The following is a 25583-nucleotide window of genomic DNA, read 5'->3' on the forward strand; positions in this document are numbered from 1 at the left end:
TTTCTTTCCTATAGATATTCACTTGGCTCAGTACCATTCTTTTGTAAAGCCTCTTATTTTTCAAATATTTGCTTCTGTACTTTTTTTTTTTTAAGGAGCAAAGAATAGGTGGGACAGCCCTGACCAGGTGCCAAGATTGTTGGTTTGATCAACAGTCAGGGCAAATACAAGAATCCACCACCTCTTTTCCTCTCTCTCTCTAAAAATTAATAAAATTTTTTTAATGAGTAGCCCAGAATAGGTGGAACAAATAGATGTAGGATTTCAATTAACAATATGAATACTATGTTAAATATAAATGATCTAAGCATACCAATTGAAAGGCAGAGATTGTCAAACTGGAAAAAAATTAAGGTCCAATTCTATGCTATCTATAAGAAACCAGTTGTAAACATAAAGACAAAATAAGTTAAAAGCATGAATCAAAAGACCACGTGCCTAGGTGGAACTAAGAATAATTCTAAGGTTTCTACTGTGGGTGATTAGGTAGTTGATAATAGTTAACCAAAGAAGATACTGAAAGAGTCATAGCTGATTGGTGATGAGAGTAATCAATTCATGTTAATATTTAGTCATTTAATATTTGAAATGTTTGCCACATGTATGTGGATGTACCTAGTTGAAAATAATGGATCTGGAACTTAAAAGAGTAGCTGTAGTCAAAAATGTAAATTTAGGAGTAATGTACATATAATTAAAGCCATGATAATGGCTCAACTATATATATTGGCAAGAGGATTCTGTGGAATATGAGTATTAAAAAAGTAGTGATGTTAATAAGAAGAACTGTTAGAAAGGTAAAGTCTTGCTGTAAATTTTCTATCCTAGTTACCATTTGCAAGGCAAAATGGTCTTATAATTGGCTTAAGATAGTACAAAAACATTTACTGTAATATAAGTCCAATAATAATCCTTACAATAACCAGAAAACAATAGCAATTCCTGTCTTCCTCTTCCTCTGTTGTTAATTTTTTTTACTGACACTGGAGACCTTGTACTTACTTGGATAATCAGATTCTCTTTTAGGAGCACCTTGACTTAATAGCCTTTAAGTCTTTTACTCTTTGGCAAAGTTCATGCTTGCTTTTTAAAAAAAATTATATATATATATATATATATATATATATATTTTTTTTTTTTTTAATTTAGTTTTAGAGAGGGGAAGGGAGGGAGAAAGAGAGAGAAATATCAATGTGTGGTCACCTCTCACACTCCGCCTAACTGGGGACCTGGCCCACAATTCAGACATGTGCTCTGACTAGGATTCAAATCAGTGACCCTTTGGTTTGCAAGCCAGCACTCAATCCATTGAGCCACACCAGCCAGGGCTCATGCTTGCTTTTAAAATCTATTTAATTATGATAGATGTAGAGTAGACTGATAGCTTCCACTCTATCTATCCATGTTACTTATTCAGGGTGGTTTATACTGATTGTGATGATAGAGTCTGGTTTCCTTTACAAGATTAAGTGGCAAAACAGAGTGAAGTGTTGTCCAAAGAGAATACTGACAGTTAATTTAAGTAGATAGATGTATAATGACATAACAAAGCATGGCTGAGTCCAAGAGAAAACTGCTGTCTGAGTCCTGGATAGAAACGACTCAGGCAGCAGTTACAAAATATATATATATATATTATTTGTTTACAGTTAAAAAAAATCACTCTGTTAGTTATCTAATCCATGTGAGAAGTTACCCCCAAACTTAGCAACTTAGAACAACTACCACTTTTTGAAGGTTAGGAATCTGGAAGTGGCTTAGCTATATGGTTTCGGCTCTGATTCTCTCAGGAGAGATCTTCAAGTTTGCAACCAAGGTTTCAGTCAGTTTAAGGCTTTACTGAAATTGGAGAATCTGCTTCTAGGTTCACTCACATGAATGTTGGCAGCCCTTATTTCTTCACTGACTTTTGGCCAGAGACTTCATTTGTTTGCCAAACTTCTCCACTACTGGAGTAGTGGACTTCTCCACTACTCACTGCATGGCACGCTTTCCCCCAAAGCAAGAGATCCTAAAGAGAGAAAGTGCCTCAGATGGAAACTGCAGGTGCTTAATAAGCTAATCTCAGAATGAGATACATGCCATCACTTCTGCTGTACACCATTGCCACACAGACTAACCCCGGTACAAGATAGGAGGGGTCTATACAAGGGAGTAAATATCTGGTGGCAGGAATTATTGGGGTTATTTTGAAGGCCAGCTGCTACAGTTGATATTTAGTATTAATTAGAAAGCAAATTATATTATCAATTTTTTTCTTTTTCTGTGTTATTTTTAATTTAACCCATGGTATGGCTATGTCATATAACAGTCTAGAAATATTTATTGAGTATCCATCATATGGGAGGCACTGGGGTTTTAAGAATTCTTTAAAGCCCTACCTGGCCCTTTTTAGTCACCTGCTTAAAATCCATCATTGAGTTTATTTCTTGCTCTTTCCTTGCTATGAAATCTGTGTTTTACTTTATGAAAAAAATTATTTCTATCTTTATATAAGATATAATATAACAGTTTATATTACAGGGGTAGGTCTGAGTACTTTGCACTTATCATTTTATTTGTCAAAACAATCCTATAAGGATTATAAATGAGCTATGTCAAATTTTTCTAGCTTATTTTACTCAATGTTTTTCTTTAGGACTCAACTTAAGCACAGCTTCTTCCAGGAAATTTTTATTCATATTAGTTGTCCCTCTCTTGATTTCTGTGGCACCCTGTGCAACATTATCACTCTGTACTGTGATTTTTTAATTATTTATTTCTTTTATTAGATTAGAAGCTGCAGCATAGGGGTTAAAAACAAGGGCTGTGGAATCAAAAAGCTTGGGGCCAAATCCTGGATCCACAATTGAATGACTTTGGGCATGGTACTCTTAGCCTTCCTTTCTTCCAAACAATTATAAAATGATTTGGGAAAAAACATAGTACTTCCCTCCTAGAGTTTGCTGTGACAGTGGAATACCTAGTGCTTGGTGCTATATTTGGCTTTCAGTAAATGTTATTGGTAAATCCTTCAAGGACAGAATTACTAAATACTTATTATGTGCCACGTAGTATACCAAACCCTTTGTGTAGATTATTTTATTTTCTCACAATGGCCCTACGTAGGTAGGCACTATCATTAACGCTACAGTCTTCTTAGTGTCTCTAGTGCCTCTCGAGAGTGTGAGTGCTTGTTGAATGGGTGAGTGAATGAAAATAGATGAAACTGTGGCCAATGGAGTTAATTGTAAGGAAATACAACAACATGGAAACATGGTTAAAAGCATGACAATAGGCAAAAAGATTGAAAGAGAAAATGAGCAAATAAACATGACTTTCATTGTAGTGTAGTGGCTAACAGCACAAATCCTAGTAACATGTAGACTTGTGTTTGAATTCCTACGCTCCACCATTTATTAGTCCTATCATATGGGGTAAATTACTTCACTTCTGTGTTTTAGACTCTCTAGCTGTAAAATGGGGATAATATTCTCTATATTATAGACTTACTATGAGGATTGAGTGGAAATAATATATGATGTAAAATGTTTAGCAAAGAACCTGAGATGCTCAATAAGCATTACCTAATACTATTATAAAGTTGAGAGACTCATGAAGACAGAATTTTGATAGTAAAGGGAATCAAATAGGGTTATGAAGTATGTGGTATTGACTTTGAATCATTAATCATAGTTATCAAGATTAGGCATGATAGAAATATCACAGTTGTTGTTCTTTATGCTGCAGTACCTTTGCTGATCAACACCCAGTTTTTGCTGTGGGTCTGGTGTAAAGATAAAAATATGTTCTGATAAGCTAAAGTTAATGAAATATTTCTAATATTCAACCTTCTTACCCTATTATCACTTCTGCCCAAATGCTGGGAAAATGAAAAAAAGTCTTCTGTCAATCATTGACTATGTTTTACTTCTAAGTTTCACAGTAGAAATTGTACTTTTTATGTCTGACTGATCTCAAATTTGGCTGCGTTATTAATATTCTAGAAAACAGAATTTGGGAATTGGTTGAAAGGATGCCTTCTGAAACCTAAGAAGGCAAAAAAAGTAGTTGTTACAATATTGGTATTTAAGAAAGGATAGTGAGTCACTTTTCAGAAATTTATATCAGAATTAGAAAAATACACTAAGCTGTTCTTAAGGCAATGACAAAAGAGGAGATATGAGGGAGAAGTGGCAAAGATAGAGAGGGAGGAAGCTAGAATGATAGAACTGCATTAAGTGTAAATATTTTCCCTTCCTGGGCATATCAGAATCTTGGGGTTTGAGGAAAAAACCTAGTATATGTGTTTAATAAAGCTTCTTTGGGGGTTCTGATATGTGCTGCACTGTTGCTAAATTGCAAGCTATGTTAGAAAGTAGGAGTTTACCTTATAAAATATAATTGAAATTTAAAGTCAGATGTTCTAGAAAATATTAACTTTGGGGGGAGGAGTCCTGGCACAGAAGTAGTTAGAATTTGGGATGCACCTTGAGCTATGTTCTATTAGACAAAGAGGAGGGAAGCTGGAAATGAGGAAGACACCTTTCTTTTATGTACAATTTTGCCTATGTTGGGCCCTGTTAATTTTTATTTACTTATGGATGAATAGTTAATTCAAATTTCTATCTTTTTCAAATATTTGTTATGCATATGTATAGATTTATAGAAGCATAACCCAAAGTTGTTTTTTTTTCCATTAAAACTTAGTATTTTGTCTTTATATATAATGATTGGGTTAAGACTGTGTCTGCTTTGTGTTTTCTCCACTGCATCAAACAACTCATGATTAAAAGCCAGACTCAATATTCTGTGATTTGTTTTAACTAACAACCATTGTTTCAAAATGTAATTGCACTTACAGGTATAGGTTTCCTTGTAAGGGGAAAAAAAGAAACATTTTTCAGGCATGCTTAACTTTTCACTTTTTAAAAATTTAATGTATTCATTAAAAGCAAGGTCAGCAGATAATTATCAGAGAAAGCAATTGTAAATTTATTTTAAATGCTCATCTTTATGTGTGAGAAACGAATGCCTCCATATTGTGATATTCAAAGTTTACTTAATAAAAAAATGTAGAGGAAAAAAAGAATCCTATAGACATTCTAAGTATGATGTAGGTCATTGACAGTCTAGACTTGAAAGTAATCATTAGGGTTTCTGAACTCCTAAACACTTAAAGACATACCACAGTTTAACAATGCTTGTTTGAACTCAAGATTTTAGTATAATAGTTTAAAAGTCAGTCTCATTATTTTGTAGTTATTTTATAGATTTTTTTTCATAGAAATTAAGTACAAAAATCACCCTGTAATGGCTATACTGATGTGCTGAAACTAAATCATGAAACTAAATCTTTTGGTATATAATTTAGAAGCTTGTTTTAGCTTTACAAGTCAAGTCACTATTGTACCCATATCTACCCCACCTATTTTAAGAGTCTAGGGCAAGAATGGCCAAGGGGTTTCCAAAGCAAGAGCAGGTATAGAAATGGTAGGTAACATGTGCATGTCAACAAAAGCTGATTGTCAGGATCCTAAGTCCAGCTATAAGCCTATCTCTATTAACTCAGATCTCGTTCATTCTCAGAATTTAAGGATTATGAAATTCTGGAAATTCAGAGTAGATCCACTTAGTAGACATAACCAAGCCCAAGATCAGTGAAATCCTTCAGTAATGTTGGCTTCAGTTACTAAGTTCCTTTTTTCTTGAAAACAATATAATGTTCCGTCATTAAAATTTTTTGGACACAAATGATATTTGACATCATGAAATATGTCATGGGTAAAGGGTACTAGCTAGATTCCCATAGGGAAGAATCTGGTAATTTTGATTCTCTGGTATAGAGGCTGTAGTTAAGAGGCAGGATTTCTTTGAGTAAAAAGACTCTTTGATAATTCAATCATAGGATATGTTTCTGGTTTTTCTTTAATTCTCTACAAATCGTAGTCACCAGCATTATTAATAAATAATTTGATGATACCTCACTTCAGGGCGATCATGTTTATTCTCATCTTCGAACTTCAGTCTACTCTTCTCATGATTTTCTATTCACTCATAACCCTCTCTTTCTTCAAAATTTGGCAAAACATCATTGAAATTTCATCATAATCAGACATGCTAACTTCCTTGCATGAACTTTCATACCCTATTTCTCTTTTAATGTCTGTTTCACATAATATAATATTTTCCTTTATATTAATTTCTCCTAGTATATAAATTTTTATATATTTTGCAAATATTCATTATAGGTATTCTCATCTTAGACTTTTGGATTAGGAACAGTAACTTTCCCACAGTGCTTAGAGTAAAGTAAACAAATAGTGACTCTTCAAGGTTTTATTATGACTGTTAGAAAGGAACAAGTCCTCCTTTGATATACTTGCTATGGCCATTGAAGTTAGTACTGATGGGAGTGGATTTTTGACTCCTGTAATATTTCATTCAGAAAAATGACTATCTGTAATTGCATGACTTTTGTCATCTCCCCTACAGCTGCCTATCCTGAGCAACTATGTCAAACATCCTTAAGTAAACCCTGACCCAGTTTTAGAAATCTTGGGTAATTTTGCATTAGGAAATCTTTTAAGTACTGTTTTAAAATTAACAGAAGAAATTCTGTTAAAAATATTATTGTAAGAATTACATTTTAAAAAAATACTTTAAAAACATACATTATTACATAGTAACTTAGTTTGAAGTAAAAATATAGGATGTAACCAAATTGATATACCTGTCATTCCTTTTCAAAATTTTGACCAAGATATAAATTTAGAAAATACTTTAAAAAATGCCTTTTAAAGTACAACAATGTTTGAAGTGTTCATATATATAAAATCATACTATATGATTGACATAATAACACTACTACTCCTTTTAAATATATCTGCTTTTGGTATATAATTTAGAAAAGGGATCACTGTTTTGAGAGACTTTTACAAATTGCATTAAATGATTATTTTTTCCTTTTATTAAACTTGTTGGGGGAACACTGGTTAACAAAATTTTATAGCTTTTCAGGTACACAATTATACATCATCTGTACACTGTATTTTGTGTTTACCACCCCAAGTCAATTCTCTGTTCACCACCTTTATCTTCCCATACCCTCCACCACCTCCTTCCACCTCCCCTTTCCCCAGCAATCACCACACTGTTGTCCCTGTCCATGAGGTTTTTTCTATTTTTTGTGTGCTCACCCCCCAACTGCCCCTACCACCGAGTCCCCCAACCCCTCACCCTGACAACTGTCAGTCTGCTCTCTGAGTCTGTCACAATTTGCCTGTTAACTCATTTTGTTCATTAGATTCTACATATGAATGAAATCATATGACACTTCCCTTTGTCTGGCAGGCTTATTTTCACTCACCATAATGTTCTCCAGGTCTGTCTATGCTGTTGCAAAGGGTAAGATTTCCTTCTTTTGTACAGTCAAGTAGTATTCCATTGTGTAAATGACCATTGGTTTTTTACCCACTCATCTGCTGATAGACACTTGGTCTGCTTCCAAATCTTGGCTATTGTAAATAATGCTGCATAGAACATACGGGTGCATATATTCTTTCAAATTAGTGTTTTGCATTTCATCAGATAAACTCCCAGAAGTGGAATAGCTGGGCCATAAAGCAGTTACATTTTTAATTTTTTGAAGACATCTTTGTCTCTTTCACAATCTTAAGGGAAATGCTTGTAGTTTTGCCCAGTGAGTATAATATTGGCTGTGGGTTTATGTTGAGGTTTGTTCCCTCAATTCTTACTTTATTGAGAGTTTTATCATAAATGGGTTTTGGATTTTATCAAATGCTTTTTCTGTATCTATTGATATGATCATATAGTTTTTACTTTTCATTTTATGTTGTGTATCACATTTGTTGATTTGTATATATGGTACCAACCTTGCATCCCTGGAATATATTCCCTTGATTATGTTGTATGATATTTTTAATGTATTGCTGGATCTACTTTGCTAATATTTTGTTGAGGATTTTAGCACCTATGTTCATCAGGGTTATCAGCCTATAAATTTCATTCTTTGCAGTGTTTATCTGGTTTTAGAACTGGAATAATGCTGGCCTTGTAAAATGAGCTTAGGAATCTTCCCTCCTCTTGAATTCTTTGGAGTAGTTTGAGCAAGATAGGTGTTAGTTCTTTGAATGTTTGCTAAATTTCACCTACGAAGCCATTCAGTCCAGGACTTTTGTTTGTTGGGAGTTTTTTAAATTACTGCATTAATTTCACTAGTTGTAATCTGTGTATTTGATTTTTCCTGATCCAGTTTTGGAATATTGTATGTTTCTAGGAATTTACCCATTTTTCCCTAGATTGTACAATTTGTTGTCATATAGTTGTATGAAATAGTTTCCTACAATCTTTTTTATTTCTCTGGTGTCACTTCTCTTTCATTTCTGATTTTGTTTATTTGGTTTCTCTCAATTTTTTCTTGATGAGTCTGGTTAAAGGTTTGTCAATCTTGTATATATTTTCAGAGAACCGGTTCTTGGTTTCTTTTATTTTTATATATATTTCATTTATTTCTGCTCTGATCTTTATTACTTACTTACTTCTACTGACTTTGAGTATTGTTTTTTGTTCTCTTTCAAGTTCCTTTAAATGTAAAGGTAGATTGTTTATTTAAGATTTTTCTTGTTTCTTGAGTTAGTCCAGTAATGCTATGAATTTCTTTCTTAGCACTACTTTTTCTGTGTTTCAGATTTTCAGTTGTTGTGTTCTCATTCTCATTCATTTCAAGGCATCTTTGATTTCTTCCTTGATGTCATTGTTAACTCACTCATTGTTTTGTAACATGGTATATAGCCTCCATCTCTTTGTGTGTTTTTCATTTTTTTCTTTTGATTGACTTCTAGTTTCATACCATTATGGTAGAGAAGATGCTTAATATGATTTCAGTCTTCTTAAATATATTGAGACTTGTTTTGTGTCCTCACATGTGGTTGATCTACCTGAGAAAATGTTCCATATGCATTTTAAAAGAATGTATATTCTGCTGCTTGGGAGTGAAATGCTCTGAAGATGTAAATGAAATCCATCTGATCTAGTGTGTCATTTAGGCTACTGTTTCCATGTTGATTTTCTATCTACAAGATGTATCCATTGATGTCATTGGGGTGTTAAAATCCCCTACTATGACTATTACTGTCAGTCTCCCCTTTATGTCCATCATGCTTTGCTGTACCTATTTTGGTGCCCCTATGTTGGGTGTATAAATATTTATAAGGGTTATATCCTCTTGTTGGACTGTTCCCTTTACCATTATGTAGTATCTTTTTTTTCTCTTACTATAACCTTTGTTTAAAGTTGATTTTGTAAAGGACTCATGGACATGGACAACAGTGTGTTGATTTTTGGGAGTGGGGCATTTAACAGGAATTAAATTGTAATGGAAAATATACAATAAAGATAAAAGAAGAATTTTGTATAGAATTGCATGCCTGAAACCTATTTCATTTTATTAACCAATGTTACTCCAATAAAAATTAAAAAGTATTCTAAAAAATAAAAGTAAAGTTGATTTTGTCATGTGTAAGTATTGCTACCCCAACTTTTTTTGTTTTCATTTTCATTTGTATGAAATATCTTTTTCAGTGTCGCAGGTTCAATTCCCAGTCAGGGTACATGCCTGGGTTGCAGGCCATGACCCCCAGCAACTGCACATTGATGTGTGTGTCTCTCTCTCTTTCTCCCTCCCCTCCCTCTCTAAAAGTAAATAAATTAAACCTTTAAAAAATTTATTTAAAAAAAGAAATATCTTTTTCTATCCCTTTACTTTTAGCCTGTGTGTCTTTCATTTGGAAGTCAGCCTGTTGTAGACAGCACTAAATGGGTCTTGCATTCTTATCAATTCAGCTACCCTGTGCCTTTTTATTGGAGTACTTAAGTCACTTACATTCAAAGTGATTATAGATATGTATTTATTAACATTTTATTATTTTAACTTTGTTACTTTTATTTTCTTCTTCTTCTCCTTCTTCTTGCAGGACCTTTACCATTTCTTATAATACTGGTTTGGTGGTAACAAACTCCTTTGGCTTTTTCTTGTCTGGGAAGCTCTTTATTTTTTCATTAAAATGATGGCCTTGCTGGGTAAAGTAATCTTGGTTTTAGATCTTTTCTTTTCATCATTTTGAATACTTGATGGCAATCCCTTCTAGCCTGAAATGATTCTCTTGAAATATCATCTGACAGTCTTGGCTTATGGTGACTCTCTTATAAGTAACTGTCTTTCTCTTACAACTTTTAAGATTCTTTGTCTTTTACTATAGTCATTTTAATTATGATGTGTTTTGGTGTGGGCCTATTTGGGTTCATCTTCTTTGCAACTCTGAATTTCCCAGACTTGTGTTTTGTTTTCCGTCACCAGGTTAGGGAGGTTTCCAGTAATTATTTCTTCAAATAAGTTCTCTATCCCTTGCTGTCTCTCTGGTCCTTCTGGTACCCCTACAATGCAGATATTGTTATGCTTCATGGTGTCCCAAAGGTTTCTTAAACTGCCCTCATTTTTTTTATTCTTTTTCTTTTTGCTTCTTTGATTGGGTGCCTTTTTTCCACTATCTTTCAAATTGCTGAATTGATCCTCTGCCTCATCTAACCTACTGTTCATTCCATATAGTATATTCTTCATTTCTGATTGATTCTTTTTAGAGTTTCTATGTTGTTTTTTTTCATGCTGCTGAGCATCCTTGTAACCATTACTTTGAACTCTATACCTAATAAATTGCTTGCCTCCATTTCATTTAGCTCTTTTTCAGGAGAGTTCTCCTGTTCTTTCATTTGGGGCAAGTTTTGTCTCCCCATTTTGGCTGTCTCTTTGTGTTTCTTTCTATGTATTAGATAGATCTGCTATGACTCATAGTATTTGTGCAGTGGTTTTATGTAGGAAGTGTCCTGTGGGATCCAGCGGTGCAGTCTCCATGATCTCCTGAGCTGGGTGTTCCAGGAATGTTCCTTCTATGGATTATGTGGGCCCTGCTGTTGTAATTGAGTCTTGATTGCTATTGGTCCATTCATGCATAGGATCAACCCTCAGCCTGGCTAACTGTGAGGTTCAACCCTTACCATAGCCTGTGGTAAGACTATGGTGCTGTGCAGGTGCTGATCACATGAAGCAGAATTCGCCTCAGCAAAATTTGGTGCCTGTTGAGATCTCCCTTTAGATACACTGCCTGTGAAGCTTATTGGATCCTGCTCTGATGTCTGAAGGTGGCCATAGAGTATGCTGGTTCTGTCCCTCTTTGGAGAGACTCTGATATAGATCAATATCAGATGCTGTCTGTGACTGGCCCTTGGCAACCTGTTTGGAGCAGTCTCGATGAAGCTTGTTCTGTAAATCCTTGGTTATAAGACTTCTCTTTAGCTATTTTTCAGTTGGTTATTCAGTTTGACTGTTCTATAATTTAGTTGTAATTCCGGTTTGGTCCTGGGAAGAGGTGAGTTTAACTTCCACTTACTCTGTTGCCATTTTGGATCTGATAAAATGATCACTTTTAATAAAAATCTAGTTAGAATTTGGGGCTTACTTTGCTTAATTTCTAAAGTTCAGCTAGTTTGTTTTTCAATGCAGTGCTTCAGACTCTTAACTTTGATGTGTTTATAATACAAATTGTCTAATATAGTCAGGAGACTCATATTTAATCGTTATATTTTTGTGTTCAAATATGTTAATATTAATAAACTATAACGTATAATTTCTAATTTATAAACTTATCTACTAGTAAATTATATTATTTTATCATTGGTTACAATTAATAATTTATTAATGTAAATTATATATTAAGTATATAATATGCTTCTATAGCTGTTAAACCAGATGGTTATCCTGGAATGGAAAATAGTATTTTGTATAAGCTCTATACTTACTTAGTAAATTATGTTAAATGTTGTAGAAAGTGGAGATACTCATCTCTGGTTAGATAAGTATGACCTTGACTGATATTATTGGAATTATAGAACAACACAATTCATCCAGTAAAGATGGAGGCATAGGAAAATATGCTTCACTTCCTCACACAGCTACAGAAAAAGTTACAACTAGACCACAAAACAAATATCACCCAGAACTGTTAGAAAATTGGGCTGTATGAAAGTATGAAAACTAAGGATTTAAAGAAGTCACATTCATCCAGATAGGTAGGAGGAGTGGAGATCCAGAGATAGGGTGGAGTAGTGCGAGACACTGTGTGGTGCAATTAGGTGGCAGAACAGGTAGTCCCATATTCACCTGTGGTAGATAAAAATCATGAGAGGTACCTGGGAGTGAGGGATCCCAGCCCCAGGCCAGACCACACAGCCCAAGGTTTCAGTGCCAGGAGAATAAATCCCCATATCTTTAGGCTGTAAAAGCCAGTAGGGGTTGGGGCAGCAGAAGGAACTGCAGGATTTTCAGGAGACTCCTCTTAAAGGGCCTCCACGAACTTTGGACTTACACATACCCACCCTCTCTGGGATTCAACACCAGGGCAACAGCTGGAAGGGCACCAGTCACATACAGGGAGAAAGTGAAGTGACTGGAACAGGAAGAATGCTGGGAGACAGCTTCCTCTTAGGCAGACTTCTAGAAGCTAGGCAGTAGCATTGTTCCCTCTCTGAGTCTTCCTCCCACACAGAGCCACAAAGCAGGAAAATAGGTTGCCCCACCCTGGTGATTACCTAAGACTCTGTCCCACGCAATTTACAGGTACCTTTTCTACACTAGGCCACCCTACTAGGACAGGGAGTCAAAGCAGCTCCACCTAATGCACAGAAACAAACACAGGGAGGCAGCCAAAATAAGAAAACAATGAAACAGGGCCCAAATGAAAGAACAGACTAAAACTCTAGGAAGAGAACTAAACAGAGATAACCAACCTATCAGATACAGAGTTCAAAACACTGGTTATCAGGAAGCTCAAAGAACTCAATGAGTATGACAACAGCTTAAAAAAAGGCAGAAATGATGGTTACTTTAAGTGAAATAAAGAAAAATCTACAGGGAACCAACAGTGGAGAGGATGAAGCCAATAAACAAATCCATAATTTGGAACATAAGGAAAAAAAACGTTAATCAGAACAGCAAGAAGGAAAAAGAATTCAGAAAAACAAGGATAGTTTATGGAGCCTCTAGACATCTCCAAGTGTACCAACATTCAAATCATAGGGGTACCAGAAGGAAAAGAAGAAGAAGCAAGAAATTGAAAACTTGTTTGAAAAAAATAGTGAAAGAAAACTTCTTTAATTTGGTGAAGGAAATAGACATTCTAATTCAGGAAGCACAGAGTTCCAAAGAAGTTGGACCAAAAGAGGACCACACCAAGACACATCATAATTAAAATGCCAAAAGTTAAGATAAAGAGAGAATCTTAAAAGCAGCAAGAGAAAAGCAGAGTTACCTACAGAGGAGTTCCTATAACACTGTCAGCTGATTTCTCGAAAGAAATTTTGCGGGCTAGAAGGAATTGGAAAGAAGCATTCAAAATGTTGAAAAGCAAGGACTTATAACCTAAGTTACTATATCCAGCAAAGCTATCATTTAGAATTGAAGGGCAGATAAAGTGCTTCTCAGACAAGGTAAAGCTAAAGGAGTTCATCATTACTGACCCATTATTACATGAACTATTAAAGGGACTTATTTATGAAAAACAAGATCAAAACTATGGACATTAAAACAGCAACAAATTCACAACTATCAACAATTCATTCCAAGAAACACACTAATCAAATTACCAGAACAGGAACAGAATCATAGATATAAAGATCATTTGGCTCATTATCAGCTAAGAGGGGTAAGGGGGCGGGGCAATGAGGAAAAAGGTGCACAGATTAAGAAGCATAAATTGGTAGGTACAAAATAGACAGAGGGATGTTAAGAATAGTATAGGAAATGGAGAAGCTAAAGAACTTACATGCATGACCCATGTGGGAGGATTGCTGGAAGAAATGGAGGTACCAGGTGGAGGGGGCAAAAGGGAAAAAATTGGGACAACTGTAACAGCATAATCACAAAAATATGTTTTTTAAAAGAAGATAGAAATTAATGAAAAATTAGAAAAATTACAGAAAAGTTCATAGAGAAATTATAATTATAGTGTGTAAAAGCTCAGACTATGGGCCCTGACCACCTAAGTTCAAATTGCTGTTTTGCCATTTATTAGCCTGTTTATATTTAGAAGTTAGCTGTAGGTATTTTGTTCATTTGTAGATGTCATGTATCAAATTAGAAAGTACCCATTCTTTCCTGGTTTACTGTTTTCTTTCTTTTTTAAAAATTACAGATGGATTTTAAGATGAAAAATTTCTGCCATGCTTTTGATATGACTTTTCACCTTACATTTATTAGTGAGGTGAATTGCATTATAGATTTTCTAATGTTGAACCAGGATAAACTTAACTGTGCAACCTGGATAAACTTAACTTGATAATGATATATTATCTGTTTAGCATTGCTGATTTGGGTTGCTAATATTTCTTGTTTAGGATTTTTATATCTCTTTTCATGAATGCAAATGAGTTATAATTTACTTTTTTGTAATGTCCTATACAGGTTTAAGTCAATGTACTAACCTCATGAAATGAGATGGAGGATGTTTTTACTTCTTTTCATTCTCAGGTCACTTTGAGTAAAGTGAAATTATCTATTCCTTGAATGTTTGGTAGAAATCACTGGCGAAATCAAAGTTGCTTGATATATTTCTTTGTGGAGAGATTTTAAATTATTGATTTGAATTATTTAATAGTTTATTGGATTATTGTGGTTATTTTATTTTACTTTTTTAATTGTTGTGCAATTACAATTGTCCCCATTTTACCCCCATTACACTCTCCTGTCCTACCTACCCCCACATCCCACATTCAGTCCTCCCCACCCCCACTGTTGTCTTTGTCCATGGGTCCTTCATACATGTTCCTTGATAACCCTTCCCCTCTTTGCCCCATTATCCCCCTTCACTCTGACCACAGATTGCTTTCAGTTCTTTATTTCCATGTCTCTGGTTCTATTTTGCTCACTTGTTTGTTTTGTTGGTTAAGTCTCACTATAGGTGAGATCATGTGGTATTTATCTTTCATTGCCTGGCTTATTTCACTTAGCATAATGCTGTCCAGTCTCATCCATGCTTTCCTGAAGGGTAGAAGTTATTTCTTCTGCTGCATAGTATTTCACTGTGTAAATGTACCACAGTTTTTACTCCACTTATTTACTGATGGGCAGGTACACTGTTTCCAGCACTAGACTATTGTAAAGTGCACTGTTATGAGCATTGGGATGTATAGGTTCCTTTGAATGTATGTTTCAGGATTCTTGTGATTATTTTATTTTTTATTGAATTTTGTTAATTTATATTTTTGTGGAATTCTCTACTTCTAATTTATTGACATAAAATTATTTATAACAGTTCCCTATTATCTTTCAAATCTTTTTTTATTATTATCCCAATTTTTGTTGCTAGTACTTTTTATCTGTCTCTTTTTCTTAGTCAGTCTGATGGGAAGTTTAATTTCATTTCTTACAAACTGTATTTTATCTTTTTTTCAGTTTCATTAAATTCTGCTCATTTCTTTATTGTTTCTTTTTACCTTCTCTTGGTCTTTTCTGTGTCTTTTTCCCTAACTTTAAATTTCTTTTCTAATATAAGCATTTCAAGATATATATTTTCCTATTTATTTTTTTAGTGTGTATTGTACCAAAATTGGCAAATCAGTATTCTTAAAGTTAAAAAAAATCTCATTCTGATTTCTAAATTGCTGCTGTCAATTGCGACTAAATTTATAGTGCTACCATGTCAGAAAATATGATTTTTGACATGTACATGGGAAAATCATACTTACCAATGTTACTTTAATGTCATCTTGTTTCATATAGGATTCACCTTTATTTGATCTTATTAAACAAGCAAAGGACCGAGAAGGATCAGCTGACCACCTTGAGTCTGCTTGTACTCTCAACCTTTCTCTCCAGAATAATCATACTGCAGCAGATATGTGAGTTCAATATATATTGTTATTTTTTTCAACCTGCAAATATATTTTGAGCATAGCATAATGTGAGATACTATATTAAAAAGCTGTAGGGAATAGAATTTTGAGTAAGACATTGGTGCTCCTTTCAAGAAGCAGGAATGTAAAATGCATAACCCAAATTAAAGTCAAATAAAGTGGTATAAACTGCTACTGAAATCACTCAGGTTTGGTTTAAAGAGGACAGTATTTGTGGCAGACTTGGCAATTTACCAGATATTAGAGATGGAATAGGATTTCAACACAGAAACTGGAGAGGAGGGAGGAGACAAAAAAGTGTTCCAAGAGTCAGAAATGGAACAAATTCCAAAGCATAATAGCCAGGAAAGTAGTAAATATTCTTTAGGGCAGAGGTTTCAAACTCATTTTCACCAGGGTCCATATCATCCTCACCATTGCCTTCAAATGGATGAATGTAATTTCAACTCCTTAACAGTCCTAAAATTACATTCAGCCCTTTGAAGGCAACTATGAGGCTGATGTGGCTCCCAGTGAAAATGAGTTTGACACCCCTGCTTTAGGGAGTTTAGATCAGTGCATTTGGAGTGAAGCATAAGATAGGCACAGGAAGTAGTGTGGCATATGAAACTAAAACAGTTGATTATTGTATGATAATGGTGGAAGAAGAGAGCAATAGCTAACATTTACTGAGGGTTCGGTATGTGATAAACAGTTGCCTATGTACTTCAGATTTTTTTCATTTAATCTTCATAACAACCCTGTAAGGTAGCAGATTCTGCTTTCAGCCTCAGTTATCTATACTATAGGAATTGGAGCAATAAGGTAACTTTCCAAAAGTCCACAGAAATCAAACCCAAGCAATCTGACTCCAAAGCCCATGTTCTTAAACATTCTAGCTATATTGCTTTTCATTGAAATGTACCTAATGTTGTGTTTCTGTTTAGTTCTGTGAGGTAATTGACTTTACATTATGTTATAATTAGTGCAGGGACTATTTTCCAGAGATGTTGTTAACCTACTAAGTTGTACCCCAATTATTTCTAGCATATTCAGCCACTGCCTTCACATATAAGTTTGTTTGCTTGGTAATATAGTAATATAAGTAAGTCAAACCTTATTTTTTTTCTATAATTCAATGAAGTGGTTGTCAGGAATTGTTCTAGGCAGTAGGAATACAAAGGCAAGTAAGATGGACTAGATCTTACCCTTCATAGGGCTCACATTCTGGAGGCAGGAAATAGACAGTGAACTCATAAACTAATATATAAGGTGATTTTGGAGTATACTAAGTTCTATAAGGAAAATAATAAAAGCGTGGTAAAAGAGAGAACCTGAGAAAGTGATAGAATGTTTAGGGAAGCTTTTTCTGATGAAATTTGACCTGAGACCTCAAGGACAAGTGGATGCTGGCCGCGCAGAAATCTGCATGGTGTGCATTCCAGGCAGGGCAGACAAGTGCAGTGGCCCTAAAGCAGATCAGACTCACCTGGTCTGAGGAACAGAAAGAAATCCCAGTGTGACTGGAGCAGAGTAAACAAGAAGAGAACAGTACAAGATGTGGTTGGAGAGGCAAACTGGGCTAGATTTCGTATGTTCCTATAGGCAATGGGAAGGAGTTAGTACTTTAGAAAGGCAGTGGGAAAGCATTGTTTTAAGCAGGGGTATAGCTTACTATAATTTGTATTTTTACAGGGCCACTTTCTAGCTGCTATTTAAAATACAGGTGAGGTTGGAGGAGGGAACAGAATAGGGCAAGGAAGAAAGTAGGAATACCAGTTTGGAGATCATTTTTAATAGTCCAAATAAGAGAGAGAGATGATTTAGTCTAAGATATGTCAGTGGAGATAGAAAGAAATGGAAAGATCTCAGATGTATTTAAGGGAAGACTTCTTCATTTGGTATGAGAACTAGGAAAAGAGAGAAATGAAATATAATTTCTACTGGGGGGGGCAAAAAGGAAAAAAAGAAATTGGGACAACTGTAATAGAATAAAGAATAAAAAATACAAATAACTTCTAGGTTTTGACTTAAGAAACTGAATGTAATGTAGAACTATTTACTGAGATGGGAAAAACAGAGGGAAGAAATCAAAAGCTCCACTTTGAAATTACAGTACAGAAGTCCAGTAGGTAATTGAATATTTGTACCTAGAACTCAAAGGACACTAAATTCTACCCAAGTTCAGTCAGTCTACAATATTGTCAGGTGATGATTTGAAGGGAAATCAAAGGTTGATAGTATGAAATCATTATGGTGGTGATTCCCTTTTCCTAGTGTACTAGTTAATGTACTGCATGTATTAGAAATATCCATGGTAAGGTACAAATCTTACTTCCTGCTCAGAATTATTTATCAGCTACTAAAGCAAAATTAGAAAGTAGACTTGGATTATCCTGTAAAATGAAAGGCAATGTAGAGCAGAATGTGAGAAACTGAGAGACAATATTTACTAAAATTTCTTCCTTGGTTTATGTTTGACATACAGGGTGGGGCAAAAATAGCTTTACAATTTTGAGTATGTGAAACATAGTTTATTCTGATATTATTATTTATTATTGTATTGTTACCTATATGAAAAACTGTAAACCTTTTGCCCCACCCTGTATTTAGTATAACAGGTATAAATCTGCTTTGATAATTTTATCTAAAGTATTAATTCATAGAAATCTCTATTAAATAATTTAGATGAATGTATGTGTATGTAACTTAAGTCTTACCGTATATATGAATCATAGTTATCAATAAAACATTTTTAAGAGGAAAGAAATATGGCAATACTATTTTGGGATAAATATATTATTCTTTTAAGCTAGAGGTACTTTATTATCTCAATCCCACTATACTTATTAAAATTGAACATATATACTTTGCAGATTTTTTCCAATAAGGCAGTAATTCCCAGTAAAAGCCATTTATCAAAATGAGTTAGAAGTGGTAATGACAAGCTTAGTTTTCTTATTGAACTCTCTTTTCAGCTTGTATTTAAATAGCCTGCTCAAGGAATTTGGTATAGAATAACAGATTAAATAGAAAAGGTGTGTTTGAATGCATGTTTATGGCTGTGTGTATGTGTGTTTATGCTTGTGAGAGAGAGAGGGGTTTTTTTTTTTTTCAACAAACTTACACAAAGACTTCTTTTGAATATATCTAGGTATCTTTCTCCTATAAGATCCCCAAAGAAAAAAGGGTCAACTGCACGTGTAAATTCTGCAAATGCAGAGGCACAAGCAACCTCAGCCTTTCAGACTCAGAAGCCGTTGAAATCTACCTCCCTTTCACTCTTTTATAAAAAAGGTTAGTAGATGATTACTTTCAAGGGCATGGACTCTGAAATGAGGCTGACTAGGTTCACATCATGGTTCTTCTGCTTACTAGGTGCAACCTTGAATGAGTCCACTCAATAGCTTTATGCCTCAGTTTCCTCATCTGTAAAATAAAAATGATAATAATAATCTACCTTATAATTATAATAATTTATCTTATAGGGTTTTTGAGATAATTAAATAAATTAATATATAAAATGCTTACAAGTGTGCCTAGCATGTAGTAAGCACTCAGAAAGTGTTAGATGTTATTGTTGCTGCTGCTTCTGCTGCTGCAGTTATGCTTTCTAAGTTTTGTTTGGAAATATTTGCTCCTGATACTACTTTTGCTGTTCAGGTATTCAAGTATGCCTGAAATTATACGGTGTTGTGTCCCCTAGTACAGGCATCTTTCCTAGTAGCCAGGATGTATAGTAGTCTCTGTTCTTGTGTGTGTAGGGTAAGGCAGGAGGTTGATTTGCATGTATGTGCATGCGTTTATGCATACAAGTGCACATCCATTTGGGGCCCCTTGAAGGAAAGTGAAAGGCCAGATTTCTCTGTTAAATGCATTTTTTCTGATTTATTCAAGTCAGGAATATTGTAAGAACCCCTTATAAGTCCAGTGATTCTAAAGTGTGGTCCTAACCACCAGCAGAATCCAACTTACCTGGAAAGTTATAGAAAGGGAAATAATCTACTCAAACTCCAGGATGTGGGGGAGGCAGTGTGCGATGAGGAGGAAATCCTTGTTTTAACAAGCCCTCCAAGCAAGTCTGATACACACTAAAGTTTGAGAACTATTGAGATAAATTGTTAACTAAAAAATTCTGATTACCTTATGGAAGTCGGGGTTTTTTTAATTTAATCTTTATTGTATTTTTTTCCATTACCATTTAGTCCCCTTATGCTCTGCTCCCCTGCCCCCGTCAGTCACAACACTGTTGTCCATGTCTATGAGTCCTTTCTCCTTTTAGCTTAATCCCTCCAAATCCTAACCTCCCCCACCCCTACTATCTGTCATGTGCTGTATGAGTCTGTTTGTTTTACTTGTTAGTTCACTGTTCATTAGATTCCACATTTGAGTGAAATCATATGGTATCTGTTTTTCTCTGACTGTCTTATTTCACTTAGCATAATGTTCTCCAGGTCCATTCATATTGTTGCAGTGGGTTTGCCATATATGGCCTTTATTATGTTTAGGTATGTTCCCTTTATTCTCTCTTTGCTGAGAGTTTTTTTTTTTTTTTTTTTATCATAAATGGGTGCTGGATTTTATTGAAAGTTTTTTCTGCATTTATTGATATGATCATATGGTTTTTATCCTTCATTTTGTTTATGTGGTGAATCACATTTATTGATTTGCTAATGTTGTACCAACCTTGCATTCCCAGAATAAATCCCATTTGATCATGGTGTATGATCTTTTTGATGCATTGCTGTATTCAGTTTGCTGTTTTATTGAGGATTTTACCCTCTATATTCATCAGGAATATTGGCCTATAATTTTTTTTCTTTGTAGTGACTCTATCTGGTTTTAGAATTAGGATAATGTTGGCCTCATGAAATGATTTTAGAAACCTTCCCTCCCCTTCAATTTCATAAAATACTTTGAGAAGGAGAGGTGTTAGTTCTCAGAATATTTGGTAAAATTCACCTGTGAAGCCATCTGGTCTAGGGCTTTTGTTTGTTGGGAGTTTTTTTTATTACTGTTGCATTAGGTGCAATCTGTCTGTTCAGACTCTCTCCGCCTTCTGATTTGTTTTGGGAAATTGTATGTTTCTAAGAACTTACCCATTTCATCCAGGTTGTCCAGTTTTTTGGCATATAGTTGTTTATAATATTTTCTTACAATGCTTTGTATTTGTTTCATGTCAGTTGTTATTTCTCCTCTTTCACTTCTGATTTTATCTGGATCCTTACTCGTTTCTTCTTAATGAATATAGTTAAAGTTTTGTCCATCTTGTTTATTTTTTCAAAGGACCAGCTCTTAGATTCATTTGTCTTTTGTATTGTTTTTATTTTTTAGAGTCTGTTTTGTTTATTTCTGTTCTAATCTTTATTATTTCCTTCCTTCTACTCACTTTGGGCTTTGTTTGTTGTTCTTTTTCAAGTTCCTTTAAGTGTAAAGTTACATTGTTTATTTGGGCTTTTTCTTGTTTTGGTTTTTTTTTTAGATAGGTCCCTCGTGCTATGAATTTCTCCCCTTTAGGATTGCTTTCCCATTGTCCCACAGATTTTGGATTCTTGGGTCCTCATTTTCATGTGTTTCAAGGTATCTGTTGATTTCTTCCTTAATCTCATTGTTGACCCATTCATTTTTTCATAACATGTTACTTAGCTTCCATGTCTTTGTGCATTTTTCAGTGTTCTTCTTGTGATTAATTCCTAGTTTTCATACCATTATGGTTAGAGAAGATGCTTAATATGATTTTAATCTTCTTAAATTTATTGAGATCCTTTCTGTATGTGCACTTGAAAAGTATGTATAATCTGCCCTGGCTGGTGTAGCTCAGTGGATTGAGCGTGGGCTGCGAACCAAAGTGTCGCAGGTTCGATTCCCAGTCAGGGCACATGCCTGGGTTGCAGGCCATGACCCCCAGCAACCGCACATTCATGTCTCTGTCTCTCTCTCTCTTTCTCCCACCCTTCCCTCTCTAAAAATAAATAAATAAAATCTTAAAAAAAAAAAAGAAAAAAAGAAAAGTATGTATAATCTGCTGCTTTTGGGTGAACTGCTCTGAAGATATCAGTTAAGTGAAATGCTTTTCCATTTGTATGGAATATCTTTTTCCAACCCTTTACTTTTAGCCTGTGTGCATCTTTTGATTTGAGATGGGTGTCTTGGAGGCAGCATGTATATGGGTCTTACTTTCTTTTTCATTCAGCTACCCTGTCTTTTGGTTGGAGCATTTAAGCCATTTACATTTAAGGTGATTATTGATAGGTATGTAGTGACATTTTATTGTTATATTGTTTTCCTCTTTTTTTTTCTTTCTCTCTTTTTTTCTTCTTCTTCTTCTTAAAGCAAACGCTTTAACATTTGTTTCAGTATTGGTTTGGTGTTAACAAACTCCTCTAGCTTTTTCTTGTCTGGGAAGCTCCTTATTTCTCCTTCAATTTTAAATGATAGCCTTACTGGTTAATGTAGCCTTAGTTGTAGGTCCTTGCTTTTCATCACGTTGAATATTCACGTCACTCCCTACTGGCCTGAAATGTTTCTTTGAATTCAGATGCCAGTCTGATTGGTGGTCCATTGTAGGTAACTCCCTGATTTTTTCTCTTGCAGCTTTTAGGATTCTCTCCTTATCATTTTAATTATAATGTGTCTCAATGTAGGCCTCTTTGGGTCCAAATTGTTTGGGACTCTCTGAGCTTCCTGGGAGTGTGTGACTTTTTCCTTCACCAGATTAGGGAAGTTTTCAGTCATTATTTTTTCAGATCAGTTTTTCATGCCTTGCTTACTCTCTTTCCCTTCTGGTATTCCCATGATGCTGATGTTGTTGGCCTTCACATGGCCCAAAATATTTCTTAAGCTCTCCTCATTCTTTTAATTTTTTTCATCTCTGTTTGGGTGCTTTTTTTCTACCTGGCCTTCCAAAACACTGATTTTATCCTCTGTTTCATCTACCTTACTGTTTATTCCTTCAAGTGTATTATTTTTTTCAGATATTGCATTCTTTATTTCTGACTGTTCCTATATTATAGTTTCTGTCTTTTTTTATGCCATTAGCTATCCTTATAATCATTACTCTGAACTTTCTGTCTATTAAATTGCTTGACTCCATTTCATCTAGTTTTTGGTTAATTCATTTGTTCTTTCTTTCATTTGGGGTCTGTTTCTTTGTCTTCCCACTTTGGCTGCTTTGTTAAACTAATCAGCCACTTAACTGATCAGGTGTGAATCTAATCAAGTTATGAGCAGCAGTCAGGATTAAACACCAGGGGGGTTGGGCAGAATAATTCCTGAGGGCAGGGGTTTTGCTTCCCCTCAGGCAATGCCATTCAGAGAAGAGTGCTCTATCTAAGAGTAATGGCTCCTGCAGTATGGGGGATGACTCAGTATAGGGATACTGGCAGCTATTCCTTCAGTATTCTCCTTGAGCCACCAACCCCAGACTCTCCTCAAGCAACCCTAGTCCACTCTGCTCTCCCTCTGCTGGAACCCAGGGTAAGTGGCTACAAATGAAATTTTGTGCATTGGTCTGTTAAGAGGCTCTCTGCGTCTCCATCTGTCTCTCCCAGGCAAACAGAAACCCTCCTGCTTTTCATAGCTGAGTTTTATCTTGGTTCCTTTCCAGCTCTGGTGCTGTAGGCTGGGGAGCCCAGCTTGGAGTTTAGACCCCACACTTCTCAGGAGGAGTCCCCCACCTGATGAAATATCCCTTCAGCACTCCAGCTGTCACCCATGGGAACCCAGACAGCCCTTTCATGTCTCCTCTGCACTGCCTACCAGTCTTATTGTGGTGAAGTGGTTTTTCCAGCCTGTCTGTGGTTATAAGGCTTCTCTCCAGATAGTGTTTAGTTGCTTATTCTGGATGATATCTCTACAATTTAGTTGCAATTCCAGATTGATCTTGGGAAGAAGTTGGTGTAGCTTCCACTTACTCCACCACCATCTTGGATCCCTCACCTTATAGAAGTCTTTTAAAGCTATATTTAAACCAAGGGTATTCATAGTTAAAGTAGATGGAAGAAAATTCAATTTCATGAGATCCTTTTCTCTAAGCCTGTATACCAGTAGTATTTTAAGTACAATCTAAATAAGGTTTCTATCACAGTCATGTTACCCATCAGTAGTACAATCCTGCTATTTCTCAACAGAGTATACGCCATTGGCATTTTGTAGAGAAATGCACTTTGTTTTTTGTTTTTAGGAATGTAAAAATTAAAACATTGAAAATTCCATTACTTTTTAAAATGTTCCCTCTTGAATACTGAGAGTGAGAATTTCTAATATTTGTGATGAATGGTTACCAACAAAACTGAAACAAACCCTATGTGTGTTGTCTAATTTAATAATATCTTATTATCTTTCTTCCTTCACCTTCCACTCTGCCTCAGTTTTATGCTGTAATAATTAATTCATCAAGTATTATTTTGGCCTTTTATGTACCTAGCACTATGATATGACTAGTAATAATTTACTCATAAGGAAGATAGTGGTAGAAATGAGGTTATTGTTAAAATTCTATTTAACAACATTATGGTTGTAGCCATTTAGTGTTTTGGGAAAAAAATGCACCGGTAATTCAAAATGAACAGTACACATAACTAATTCTCCTTGTCTCTCCAAGTGTACCGACTGGCATATCTTCGACTAAATACCTTGTGTGCACGTCTTCTGTCTGACCACCCAGAACTAGAACACATCATCTGGACCCTTTTCCAGCACACACTGCAAAATGAGTATGAACTCATGAGAGACAGGCATTTGGACCAGGTAAGAAAATAATACACTTCACCTTTCCTTCTACTTATTTGTTAACTATGTATGATTTTTTTCTTTTTACAAAGATTTTATTAAATTTATTGGGGTGACATTGGTTATTAAAGTGATATAGGTTTTAAACATACAATTCTATAATACATCATCTGTATATTGTATAGTGTGTTTGTCACCCAAAATCAAATCACCTTCTGTCACCATTTATTTCACTCCTTTTATCCTTTTCTACTCTTTTCCCACCACCCTTTCCCTCTAGTATTCACTGTACTATTGTCTGTGTCTATGAGTTTCAGTGTTATACCTCACAGATGAGTGAAATCATATGGTTCTTGACTTTTTCCATCTGACCTATTTCGCTTAGCAGGATATTCTCAGGATTCATCTGTGTTGTCACAAATGAAAGTATTTCATCTTTTCTTATGGGTGAATAGTATTCCATTGTATATGTATCACATCTTCTTTACCCAGTCATCTTCAGGACAATTTGGTTGTTTCCATCTTTGGCCATTATGAATAATATTGCAGTGAACATAGGAGTACATATATCTTTATGAATAAATGTTTCCAAATTTGGGGGGTAGATATCTAAAAGAGGGATTGCTGCATCATATGGTAACTCTTTTTTGAGGACACTCCTTGCCATTTTCCAGGGTGGCTGTACTAGTTTACCTTCTCACCAGCAGTGAATGAGGGCTCCTTTTTCTCTACAACCTCTCCAACACCTGTTATTATTACCTGTCTTGTTGATAACAGCCTTTCTAACAGATGTGAGGTGGTATCTCATTATAGTTTTGATTTGCATATAGCTAGTAAAGTTGAGCATCTTTTCATATGTCTTTTGGCTGTTTGTATGTCTTCTTCAGAGAAGTGTCTGTTTAGGTCCTCTG

The 25583-nt window shown here is 35.0% G+C and overlaps 1 protein-coding gene across 1 annotated transcript in view; it reads left to right on the forward strand.

The window, feature by feature from the left end:
• Positions 1-25583, forward strand: part of RB1 (RB transcriptional corepressor 1) — a 295974-nt gene that overhangs the window by 250125 nt on the left and 20266 nt on the right. Inside the window, 3 exon segments of the mRNA XM_036011346.1 lie at positions 15830-15948; positions 19097-19239; positions 24545-24690. Of these exon segments, the coding sequence (XP_035867239.1) occupies positions 15830-15948; positions 19097-19239; positions 24545-24690 (408 nt within the window).

This window comes from Phyllostomus discolor, chromosome 11 (genome assembly GCF_004126475.2).
Source record: "Phyllostomus discolor isolate MPI-MPIP mPhyDis1 chromosome 11, mPhyDis1.pri.v3, whole genome shotgun sequence".
Classification (NCBI taxonomy): Eukaryota; Metazoa; Chordata; class Mammalia; order Chiroptera; family Phyllostomidae; genus Phyllostomus; species Phyllostomus discolor.